This window comes from Littorina saxatilis, linkage group LG4 (assembly GCF_037325665.1).
Source record: "Littorina saxatilis isolate snail1 linkage group LG4, US_GU_Lsax_2.0, whole genome shotgun sequence".
Taxonomy (NCBI): domain Eukaryota; kingdom Metazoa; phylum Mollusca; class Gastropoda; order Littorinimorpha; family Littorinidae; genus Littorina; species Littorina saxatilis.
In genome coordinates, this window is record NC_090248.1 from 47,019,152 (window position 1) to 47,032,503 (window position 13,352).

A 13,352-nucleotide genomic window follows, 5' to 3' on the forward strand; every position below is an offset into this window, starting at 1 on the left:
TTCCGTTTTTTTAATTTTTAATTTAATTTTGCGGATCAGCTGATAAATGCACACAGAGACGGACAAACAAATACAAAGAATCGGTTTATTTTCCGTTAACTGCATGAGAAACTGTCGGTAAGGCCTAAGCTATAGATTGTCACTGTTATAACTGATACAGATGCACGAAGCAGTAAAGCGATTTTAAAACAATCTTGTTAATTATATCAAAGTTAATCTTTCTGATGCAGTTGATCAGTGTTGCCGGTGTCACGATTTCATCTTTCGCCTGTGTACATATTTCCCCCTCGACATATACTCAAGACTGAAATGTTGTTTCCTGGTAAAATTAAGAAGTGAAATTATTTATGGACGAAAAGCATGTCCGTTTCTTGCATGTGAAGAAAATTGGTGGTAAAATTTAATAGATTTCACCCCCAAAATCGAATTATTCGAAAACGTGTACTGAGTGGTTACGTCCCTTGAGTAAGAAGGAAAACATTTTAGGATGAATCAAATTTCTAAGTTAAATAAAAACAAATTGGTTGGACAAATTTGGCCCCATGAATGTAAGGTACACAGGGTCGCTCATCAGTACTATCGAAGGGTGTTTTTTTGTTCAGTGTAGAGTTTATACTAGATCAACGAGGCCGAGAAGCGAAATATCAACACGGCGAAAGATGAAAACGTCACACCGGTGTGAAAAAAAGTGATTGTAACTGACACAGAAGCACAGTCGGAGCAGCAAAGTGATTCACCAACAATTTAGGGCACTTGATTATCAATGCTCCACCTGTAGATGCATGGGTCTAGAATGAATGATTTCTTTTTAGTGTTGCGGATGAGAGCTAATTAGTCCTGATATAGATGCATTTGGAATGGTTTGGTTTAAGCAAAAATGTATTCCATTTTAGTATCGCGACACATATACAATATTTGACATTCAGGATCCGTACTCAAGCATATAGTTTATAAATATTAGTGAATCCATTGGGAAATATAAAAAAAGTAAAGACGATTGCGGATAAAATCAAGACTTCGACATTTTAGAAAATCTATTTATTTATTTATTAATTTTACTGATTCATTCGTTATTTAATAGTGTATGTATTGTATTTCAATGAACTCCTTTATGTGTACAATATGACAAATTACACGAATTAGGCGTCGAATTTGTGTGCAACATTTCATCCACAATGACTTCTTACAGCAACGCTCAGACAATTAAACGTCTTTTTTACGTGCAGATAACAATTTGACCGGGCGGGTGTCAAAAATTCAAATCGAACAACGAGCGTACTCATAGAGGAACCGTTAAAATAAATTTCAACGCGGATAGGAAAAGGAAGAAACAAGATCAAACTCAGGCAGAACATAACACAAATCAGAAAACCGACGTTTTAAAGGAGCAACTGAGTGGCTGCCTGAAGAAGAGAAAGAGAGATATAAAAAATGGTTGTTGGGGAGGGGGGGGGGGGGGGGAGACATACAGTCTGAAAAAATACAGAAGGAGACTTTTTTCTTTCAGCAACGGAGTTAACGAATAGTGGAGCACAACAACAGATGAATTTTTTTTAAATTTGATCGAAACTCACCTTATAACGGAGCCACATCAGACGAATATTGCGAGGACCAAGCAGGTACCCGTTGTGACGTCGCTGTGCGCGGCAATGACGTGGGGAAGTCACACGGTGACGCAAATCCTCCCTGCCGGTACTGCGAATGTCCGTCGCCTCTCACCCCCACCCCTACTCCTGTCGCCTCCAGAAATCCCATCTTCACTGCAGCATTGTCACACACGCCTTCGTTTTCAATCAAAGCCCTCGGCATTGTGGCGTGTCCAGAAAAATAGCCACCCGTGGGAGTTGACGACATCCAGGAACGTCCGCAAGAAGGAAACGGAGAACTGTCACCAGCGGGCGACGTGAAACTGAACGCATTCCCGGGAACGAAACCTTCGTCAGGTGACTGGGTGGGAGGGCAGGAGAGGAAGTGAGGATAGCTCGGGGTGGACGGGTAGGGCACACCCTGGAAGGACGATTCTTGTGTTGGTGGAAGATGTGTCGAAAAGGATCCCGCTTCCTGTCTCTGTGACTCGTTGAAGGAAGAGAAGTAGCCTTCGTCACCTGCACTCCTGTCACCAAGAAAGTGCGGAGACGTCAAGAAAGCTGGGGACGTGAACATCTGCTGATGAAAAGTGACAGCAGGATGGGATGGAGGAGGTGGGGGAGAAAAATACGGCTGCTGCAGCTGCAGCTGCTGATGTTGCTGTTGTTGTTGCTGCAGAGGGAGGGCTTGGAACGGGTACCTCTCTCGCATGGCGTCATCCTCAGCCAGCATGTCGCCAAGGGCACGGATGTAGCGAGCGGCCAGACGCAGGGTTCGAATCTTGGACAGGCGACGATTGGAGACGGAGAACTCGGAAGGCAGGGCGCCACGGAGGTTGAAGAGGGCTCGGTTCAGACGGTTCATCCTGCCTCGCTCCTGGGAGTTGGCCAGCACCCGTTTCTTCTCGGCATCTTCGTCTGTCAGGGGAACTTTGCGTTCGGTCTTCTTGCGGCGTTTCTTCGCTGGAACGTCTTCTTCTTCGCCTTCTTGGCCGGATTCGTCCGAGAAGACGGCGAATTTGTCATTGTGGTTTTCGGTGTCTTCGCCCAAGAAAAGATCTCCCTCTCGAGAAAGATTATCATCACAGCTACTGTCGAAGGCGTTTAGCCTTTTCAAGCTCTTCACGCTTTGACCACTTTCCATTTTTGTTGTTTCTGCTCTGTCTCGCAGTGGTGAACAAAACGGCACGACTATAGTATTCACTGCCTGATCTGTAGGAAGCTATAGTTTAGTCAACCAGTTCCAAGACAAGTAAAAGATATCTAAGACTAAAAATACCAGACGCTGGTATAAAACCCCAAACGAACAGCTCTACGAGTAATTAACACCCTTTCTCTGACCAATCAGAACGGCGCGATTTTCCCGCCGTCTTTGATTGACAGGTAGAAGCAAGGAACCAAGAGAGAGCTACCGATAGCAGCATGCGGTGCTTAATGAGCTGGGGGCGTGGCTACAAGAAGAACGATCCTATTGTTTTACCAAACCAGCCGACAAAAAGAACTGACTGATTTTGTGTGTTTTTATTGCCCCAATATTGTCATTAACCAATTAACGGTCTAACTGGTACTGCGTTGAAGCCATTAAAAAAATTTGGTCTCAGGAAAAAGGTGCTTGTTTAGGTAGTATCGGAACAGGTAGAACAATGTAAACCTATATGATTTCTTCTGGTGATGCACGAGAGAGAGAGAGAGAGAGAGAGAGAGAGAGAGAGAGAGAGAGAGAGAGAGAGAGAGAGAGAGAGAAAGAGAGAGAGAGAGAGACGGACGGACGGACAGACAGACACACACACAGACAGACAGACACACAGACACACAGACGGACAGACACAGACAAAGAAGACTTCTACTATTGACTCTATGTTCTCATCTATCAGTATCTCCTCCGAAAGCGGCGTATGGCTGCCTAAATGGCGGGGTAAAAAAGGTCATACACGTAAAATTACACTCGTGCAAAAAAACACGAGTGTACGTGGGAGTTTCAGCCCACGAACGCAGAAGAAGAATCTATCAGTAAATGTGCCCCGGTGTGGCGATGTGAGATTGGCCACTCTGTCACCTTTCCCACTCGGCCTCGTTGATCTTTTATAAACTCCACACTGAACAACAAAACACCCTTCGATAGTACTGACGATCGATCTTGGGTACCTTACATTCATGGGGTCAAATTTGTCCAACCAAGTTTTTTTTATTTAAACGTAGAAATTTGATTCATCCTAAAATGTTTCCCTTCTCATTAAAGGGACGTAACCACTCGGTACACGTTTTCAAGAAACTGACATGCTTTTCGTCCTTAAATAAGTTCACTTCTTTATTACACCCCCGGTATAGGGGTGTGTATAGGATTCGGTCGATGTGTTTGTTTGTTTGTGTGTTTGTGTTCGCATATAGATCTCAAGAATGAACGGACCGATCGTCACCAAACTTGGTGAACAGGTTCTATACATTCCCGAGACGGTCCTTACAAAAATTGGGACCAGTCAAACACACGGTTAGGGAGTTATTGGTGGATTAAGATTCTACAAGGACTTATAGAGGGACATATTAATGGTCAAAGGGAAATAACCTTCTCGGTTGATGGCAGTGAGAATGGTAAGGACGGGGGTGTATTTCCTACCTCGGAGGAATTTCTTGTTTTACCAGGAAACAACATTTCTGTCTCGAGTATAAATTGAGTGGGAAAGGTGACAGAGAGGCCAATCTCACATCGTTACACCGGCAGTGAAAGGCCTCTCACTAAATTTGTGTGTGATATCTTGCCTTTGCCTTCGTATAGCCTAAACATTATAAATCCCTTTCAAATATCTCGCGTTATCTCTTGACAATTGTAGTAATTTTTTTTAAACTAATGAATTAGTGAATTGACAAATAAGTAAACACATCTGTGCAATAATAAATAAAATAGATGTTGAACTATTGTAAAAATCATCGATAAGGGTTGTAAAGCAGTGATAAGGCAAATAACAAAAATGTGTATGTCCGACTGCTACACTCTTTGTCTGCAAACAATTGAGCACGTACATGCATAACTACCCCCCGCGGGAAAGGGGGAAGAATTTACCCGATGCTCCCTAGCATGTCGTAAGAGGCGACTAACGGATTCTGTTTCTCTTTTTACCCTTGTTAAGTGTTTCTTGTATAGAATATAGTCAATTTTTGTACAGATTTTAGTCAAGCAGTATGTAAGAAATGTTAAGTCCTTTGTACTGGAAACTTGCATTCTCCCAGTAAGGTAATACATTGTACTACGTTGCAAGTCCCTGGAGCAAATTTTTGATTAGTGCTTTTGTGAACAAGAAACATTTGACAAGTGGCTCTATTCCATCTCCCCCCTTTCCCCGTCGCGATATAACCATCGTGGTTGAAAACGACGTTAAACACCAAATAAATAAAGAAAGAAAGAACATGCATAACTGGGTTTATAGAAACATAGTAAAACAAAGGTTTTTGTTGTAACACCGAAGACCAGACACAAACGGTACCTGATTCGCTAACCAACAACTTTAACTTTTTCTAGAACAACAAACCCAGTGTTCTTCAGTTTTTCCTTTTAATTAAAGGCACCGACTGAAGTGCCCTCAAATCAGAAACAAAAGACAGCCGAAATCAAAGTTGCGTTTGTTTCAAAGTCTCTTTCGTCTCGACATCCAAGAGCCGGAACCCAGCTCCCATCAAAGTTTTTACAACCTCTTAATCTCTTCATAAGCGGGAAAAATCGCAACACCAACTCCGAGTACCATCAGAACCAACAGGAGCGGGTGTGTTTCCCAAACGATTTAGCCCATCCTCATTGTCCGGCTATTAGTAATTGGCCAGCAATTAAGTCGATAAGCGAAGGAGGGTCGAGCGCGAGACGAGAGCCTGTCGCTATCCTTTGAAGTTTCGGTTGAATGTATAGAGACTCTCGAGAGCTCTAATACCGAGACTAATTGAGAGAGGTTGTTCGATATTGTAACGGGTTTGGGAAAGTCAAGACAAAGTTGTGTGTGTTTGTTTTCGGTGAGGTCGGTGCTTCTTCTGTTCTGTTGGTATGGTAGCTGATATGGAGGAGTTTGATGTTTTGAGCGAGTTTGGTGAATGGGGAAAGCGAGGAAAAAGGTCTTGTTTGTTTCAGGCTTTGGCCTCTTTGTGGCCGAAGAGGGGTCGGTCAGTCAGTTCTTTGAGGTCAGTTGTCTCTACTACACCCTTGTCCGCTCAGTTTTGCATAACAGAGATCGACATGAAATAAAGTGTATTGAAGAAAACCAGCGACGTTTTTGTCTCTATTAATTCTTTTTTTTGTTTAACTTTAAGAGTCCGACTGCCGAATTCGGGTGTCACTATACATGTGAATGTTTCCGCTAAGCTTATGTTGTTGTTGTTGTTGTTGTAGTTGTTGTAGTGGACTGGTGGTGGTAAAAGTTGTGATTTCTTGCCTTCCGGAATCACTCGAAGATTGGGAGCTTTAATCTTTAAAACATCGTTGAAGGGAGAGAAAAAACCCTGAAATAACATTTCAACTCCAATTTAAATTTTCTTCCGCCGCATCGAAGGAAAAGCCCTTACCGTACGTACCCTATATATACAATGCGATACAGTGCATTAGGCGCACCCCCGTTTATAGAAGTATAAACATTTTTTTAAACAATTACACGTAAAAGACGCGGTAATTTCTTTCTCAGTGCATGTGGGAGACATTCATGACTGCTTTATTTTGGGGGTTTAGAATAGAGATGAACGCAGAAATTAATATGTAAAGCGCTTAGAGAACGTCAAGCGCTATATAAATCTCCCCATATATATATATAGGCCTATGTATATATATTTTGCAGCGCAGACTGTTGTCTTCATATATTCATTCACTTAGAGCATAACAGTTATGAGCTACCCCGGTCATCTTCCAAGAAAGTTAAGTTTAAAATTCTTTGTCAATGTGTTGGCCGCTCAGCTCCATCGTCCACCCGAACCTCCACGATCTTATTTTGGTTTCTTTCTTCACTCTTTTGTTTTGTTTTGATATAGTTAAGAGTGAACATTTCTGTATTGGAATTATTTTTAATGTCCATGTATATTTAAAGTTTTTTTTTTTTTTTTTTTTTTGGGGGGGGGGGGGTTAAGAATTGAAATGATGGGCTCAATCTTTGATTCATTGGTATATAGGCACTTTTTATCCTTGCATTAAATTGTTAATGAAGCTGACGCATGGAATTGAAGAAAGAAACGGGGCGGGGATATAGCTCAGTCGGTAGCGCGCTGGATTTGTATCCAGTTGGCGGCTGTCAGCGTGAGTTCGTCCCCACGTTCGGCGAGAGATTTATTTCTCAGAGTCAACTTTGTGTGCAGACTCTCCTCGGTGTCCGAACACCCCCGTGTGTACACGCAAGCACAAGACCAAGTGCTTACGAAAAAGATCCTGTAATCCATGTCAGAGTTCGGTGGGTTATAGAAACACAAAAATACCCAGCATGCTTCCCCCGAAAGCGGCGTATGGCTGCCTAAATGGCGGGGTAAAACGGTCATACATGTAAAATTCCACTCGTGCAAAAAACACGTAGTGTACGTGGGAGTTTCAGCCCACGAACGCAGAAGAAGAAGAAGAAGAAGAAGAAGAAGAAGAAGAAGAAGAAGAAGAAGAAGAAGAAGAAGAAGAAGAAGAAAGAAACATTGGAAACCAACTAAGAAAGAAACAAACAAGTCGCGTAAGGCGAAAATACAACATTTAGTCAAGCTGTCGAACTCACAGAATGAAACTGAACGCAATGCCATTTTCCAGCAAGACCGTATACTCGTAGCATCGTCAGTCCACCGCTCGTGGCAAAGGCAGTGAAATTGACAAGAAGAGCGGGGTAGTAGTTGCGTTGAGAAGGATAGCACGTTTTTCTGTGCCTCTCTTCGTTTTAACTTTCTGAGCGTGTTTTTAATCCAAACATATCATATCTATATGTTTTTGGAATCAGGAACCGACAAGGAATAAGATGAAAGTGTTTTTAAATTGATTTCGAAAATTTAATTTTGATCATAAATTTTATATTTTTAATTTTCAGAGCTTGTTTTTAATCCAAATATAACATATTTATATGTTTTTGGAATCAGAAAATGATGAAGAATAAGATGAACGTAAATTTGGATCGTTTTAATTTTTTTTTCTTTTTACAATATTTAAATTTTCAGATTTTAAATGACCAAAGTCATTAATTAATTGTTAAGCCACCAAGCTGAAATGCAATACCGAAGTCGGGCCTTCGTCGAAGATTGCTTGGCCAAAATTTCAATCAACTTTTACAAAAAGCCGGATATGACGTCATCAAAGGTATTTATCGAAAAAAAGAAAAAAAACTCTGGGGATATCATTCCCAGGAACTCTCATGTAAAATTTCATAAAGATCGGTCCCGTAGTTTGGTCTGAATCGCTCTACACACACACACGCACACACACACACACACACACACACACACATACACCACACCCTCGTCTCGATTCCCCACCATTTAGTCAAAACTTGACTAAATGTAAAAAGCAAACAAACAAACGAACTAGGGATGTGGCTTCATTCAAAAGACAGAACATCACTCCTCTGTCTCTCCCCCCCCCCCCACCCCCACCCCCCAACCCCCCAACCCCCCTCCCCATGCACACACACACGCCTGAAAGAAAGAGAGAGAGAGAGAGAAAGAGAGAGAGAGAGAGAGAGAGAGAGAGAGAGAAAGAGAGAGAGAGAGAGACTGAGAGAGAGAGACAGACAGACAGACACAGTACAGACAGCCGGACATTGAGAGGCAGACAGACAGACTGACGGACTGACATACATAGAGGAAAGCTTACATAGCGTGTCAGTTTCAGCAGCACCAAACGATTAACAAAGAAGACTTACTACTGAAACGCTCCCCATGGACAACTCAAGCGCCCCCAAGAGTACACACCATTATCAGTCGGAACAAGTGCAATCTTTCACCTCCCCGCGGGCCGCACGTGCAATGAAACGATTTGTCTCCCCTTGAAGAGCTCTTAACTGCCTCTAATCGGGAGGAAACAACCTGGGCGAAGGACTTACGATGGAGGGTGCCCCCCCCCCCCCCCCTCGCCGTTCAGATCTCCACCCCCACCTCTGTTCACCCCGGCCCCACCCCCCTTTCCCCCCATCCCACCATGATGCTGAACTGACACGAGTTAAAGATATACAAATAATCAGTGGGTCTTTTGGGGTGTACAAATCTTGTCCAATATAGGCATTTAGACCTAACCGTGAATAATCCCCCAATTCACCATGAACCTGTGTTGAATTTATGCTGCCAAAGATGTGCACGGACATGGGATTGACTTCAGGCTTTTTTTTTTTTTATGAAAGCCGACAGGCGGAAAGCTCAAAGTTCATTCTGTGTGGTATTTTCATGAAGCTTTAAAAGTCGAAATGGTCCTCGTGAAGTTTCCGTGCATGTTGACGTGCACAAGGAAAAAGGAGCAATCAAGTGCAACCTCAGCCAACAAATTACCCAACTACCCTCCAAAAGCGTCATTTAGAAGACAAAGTCCGGCGTCTGGGGGGATCCGGGGGCATGCCCCCCAGTACAATTTCTTTAAAGACAAGGAAAATGGAGCAATCTGGTGCAATCTGAGCCATACTGTTTTTCTTATTTTTAAATGTATTTCTTTATTTCTTTAAAAAACAAAATTCCTTTTTAAATTCTTTTGGGGGGAGGGGGGTGGGGGGTATTCGGAAACCCCAGAACCCCCCCCCCCCCCCCCCCCCCCCAGGATCCGCCTCTGCAGCTTTTCAAAGGTAGGCTAGAATCAGAGTCGCAAAATCCCCACAATTCGCGCGATATCCAGAGTTACGACCCCTCGGGTCTCGAATCAGGGGAAGTTACCCGGGCACAAAACGGTGCTGCGGAGACGACAACAAGGGTTGACCATAACGGGTCAAAACGCTGCCACGTGGTGAAACGGGGGTGGGACATGGATACAGTCAAACAGTTGACCCGTGTCCGTCCCGGGCCGGATTCCTAACCGGCCGCGACCTTTAAGTCACGCAAAACTGTTTCAAACCATATTCAGAGAGAGAGGGAGAGAGAGAGTAGTCACCGACAGAGAGGGGAAGCTAAGAGAACAGAGACAGACAGACAAGGAATAAGATGAAATTGTTTTTCTATCGATTTTGGAAATTTTATTTTAATCATAATTTTTATATTTTTGAAGGGAGATAACTCAAATCAAAGTTATTTTTCAGCAAACTGAGTATGTCGTCGAAGTGAGAAACAAAATACTAGTAATAACATAAGACCAAAACATTATTTGGCAAACGAGTCCGTACCACGGAACCACACACACCAATAAAACAAACTCCACTAGCTGTTACCGCCCAACGAAGCATCCAAATATCGGAGCACGTAAAATTAAATTGAAAAAAAGCATGGCGGCTGCCAAACCAAAACACTGATCTAAAAATAGTCCGCTGGCGGAACAACTCTGTGATTCAATTAGAGAGAGATAGAGAGAGAACGAACGAACGAAGGAATTAACGAACGAACTTTATTACTCAAGGATGGAGATTTTAGGCTCACGCCTAGTCTTACAATCTGTCCCTGTTAAACTAAGATATAAAAATAAAGACAATAAAAGGACAATTGTCAATCGCAATCATACAGTATTAGGGGAAGCTAGGGCTCCTAATATGGACCGGCTCCTAATATGGACCACCTCTTGATCTGACAAACTAACAGCGCTAGAGCGCTAAAAACAATTTCATTCGCTGTATTCACCCTCTCTGGATAACTTGCACATGTCAAAACAGTTGCAGAAACACAAACCTCAAAACCGTTAGGCTTTTTCTCTTTTTTCACTTTTGGCAGCGTTCACTCTAAATTTGACGCCTAAAACGGACTCGTTTCTGTCCACAGCCAAAGCTTTTATCACACAAAAATTGCTATATATGACAGCTAAGACCGTATTTGTTACATTTTAGCAGTTTTGACCCCGAGTTTCTACTGCAAACAAAAAATAATAGCAAAATCTCAAAGTATGTGTGAGTCCCCTAATATGGACCACCTTCAACAAATCGAAGAAAATAAAAGCTAAAGGCTATTTTCATATATATGCCATGTTTACTCTGAAAATGAGCTCACAACTAATGAAAATATGTTAATTAGGCACTGCGTTCGCCTGCTTCGCGGGGGCGAGCTAGACCCGTCTCAGTCTTCAGGTTTAGGCTATACCTTAAAGGCACAGTAAGCCTCCCGTAAACCATCACAGAGCTCCCCGAGCGTCTAAATACAGTACAAGCATACTTCCATTTGAACGCTCACCGAACGGGAACATCCTGGCTGCTTTCTGTCGAGCGTGAGACATTTTCAAAGAATTTATTTTCGTAGACTTGTTCCGTTAACAACAACGGCGCCTCGTTTTTGCGCTAGACCTAACTTTTAAAATCTAAATAATAAATTGACAGCTTGTTACACAAACATTCTTTAATCATAAAAGAATTCGTTTTTCATCAAGACAAGATTAGAACAATTCGAAGTTGTGAAAGTTTAAAAAAAGAAAAGCCCGGAAGCAGGGTCACGCAAGGGTCGTAGCAGACGACGGCCGGTTTATCAGTGCAAATCGCCGTTCCTCTCAACAGTCAAAAGCCATCGCTAGAGTTCTTGTGAACCACAGCCGTTGTTTCGTGCATAAAAAAACGTGCTATTGTAGATAAGCTCACGTCGAGTCGCATTCAAATGACTAACTATGACGACTGCATTGTGAAAAGGGAAAACTGGATCACACGGGTTCACGATGGCTCAGGGGTAAGATAAACCACGCAAAAATAAATTCTTTGAAAATTGTTCGCTCTTTACGGAGGGCACCTAGGATGTTCTCAATTGGTGAGTGTTTAAATGAAATGGTGTTTGTACTGTGTGTAAAAGCCTGACCGTATCTGTGATGGTTTACGGGAGGCTTACTCTGCCTTTAATGAGTAGCCTATACTTGTAGTCTCGATGTTGGCCGGCTGGGGATTTGTTTTGCTTGACACAACTTGGTTTTTTTCTTCTCCTGCATGCGTACATTTTCAAGCCCTGGGACCTTCGCTGTCAACTTGATATCTTTTTCGCCCGCATGGATGCACACAGGGGTTTTCGGACATCGAGGAGAATCTGCACAAAGTTGACTCCGAGAAATAAATCCCCCGCCGAACGTGGGGTGGCAAGTTTCAAGCCAGCGCCGATACCGACTGACCTGTCTCCCCGCCCCAGCTCGTATCATGATTTCTGAGTGGTCGAATTAAAATAAACAATATTGGTAAACTATTATATACCGATTTATGCAAAATGGTTGCATGTGCTTTGGGGTGATACACGTCTCGGGTTGTCCTAGAGAACTCGATATTAAGCGTTCTGAAGGAAATAAAATCAATGGCATATAATGCAGTTAAGGGAATAATAAGACAAAGGAAAACCTCTGAGATTAGAGGCGCACATTCGCCGAAGTATTCAAGGAAAAATTGGGGAGTTCACTGCCCTGTTTCACGCCGACAAAAGACAAATAGTGTCGCCCTGATTCATTTCATGTGTCCACCAGGAAGCTTTCTTAAACACAGTTCTTTGTTAAATGTATTCATATCCCAGAGGACAAACGAATGAGCCGTCTTTTTGTTAACCACAAAGGATGAATCAGCGGCACACTCATGTGCACAGTGTTTTTCCCCCCAGTGTAATCGATCCCCTGTCGCTTCAGTGCGCAACGTACTTGGCAGTAGTTCACACGAGTCACGTTGGCTTTAAACAGAAACCATAATTATGAGACGATCATGTTTCGGTTGCGTTGATCCGATTTTCTCACGCTTGAGATGTGTGTGTGTGTGTGTGTGTGTGTGTGTGTGTGTGTGTGTGTGTGTGTGTGTCACGTGTGTGTGTGTGTGTGTGTGTGTGTGACTCAGTGAGAGAGAGTGTGTGCGTGTGTGCGTGCGTGTGTGTGACTACATATGTTTGTGTGTCTGTGTCTGTAAGAGAGATTGATTGATTGATTGATTGATTAAACTTTATTACAGAAGGATGGAGATTTTAGGCGTTGCCTAGTCTTACAATCTGTCAAGAGAGAGAGAGAGAGAGAGAGAGAGAGAGAGAGAGAGAGAGAGAGAGAGAGAGAGAGAGAGAGAGAGAGAGAGAGAGTTTGTGTGTGCGTACGTGTGTATGTATGTGCTCGCGCGTGTAGAGCGTTTAATATGAAAATACATAGTCTATTTTTAAAGCTTTCCCAGTCGTTATCGTCTGGAGGAAAACTAGTTTTTACACACAGATATTCTAAACTTGGCCATAACATTATTGCAACAAATTTCGAAACCAAATTAAAAACGGCCATGCACGTAAAAAAGCACTCATCTCCCGAACCGTGGTGTCGGTCTTTTTTGTTTCAGACCAACAAATTGACTAAATGCTTTGATATAGCATGACCCAACACAAACATAGTGTTCTACTTCCTTACTTCCTTAACAGAACTCTTTCAGTTCTATTGACTGTCTTTGGCAAAGTCTTTATCTCATGGTATGCACGCTCTACTTATTCCATACAGCGTGTTACTTTAACGTCAGCTCTATTCATTCCATTGGTATCATATGACGGCTTACCAGCGCCAAAACTAAAAATTAGTAATTAACCCGTGAAAGTTACTAATTTTCACGAGAAAATTACAATGATGACGTGAAAATTACTCATTTTCACGTGCTGATTACTAATGTTCACGTTTTAATAACTAATTTTCAAGTGTTAATGTCTAATTTTCAGTTTTGGCTCGCTTCCTGACGGCTTACTAGCGCC

At 42.6% G+C, this 13,352-nt stretch overlaps 1 protein-coding gene across 1 annotated transcript; it reads right to left on the reverse strand.

Moving 5' to 3' along the window:
- Window positions 1–1,575: 1,575 nt before the first annotated feature.
- LOC138965609 (neurogenic differentiation factor 4-like) lies at window positions 1,576–2,730 on the reverse strand. The gene has a single exon (XM_070337788.1). It carries the CDS (start codon window positions 2,728–2,730, stop codon window positions 1,576–1,578), a length of 1,155 nt encoding a protein of 384 aa, XP_070193889.1.
- Window positions 2,731–13,352: the final 10,622 nt, after the last annotated feature.

Bases quoted from the DNA above. Each gene is read 5' to 3' on its own strand.
- LOC138965609 (XM_070337788.1), bottom strand. From the start codon at position 2,730: ATGGAAAGTGGTCAAAGCGTGAAGAGCTTGAAAAGGCTAAACGCCTTC.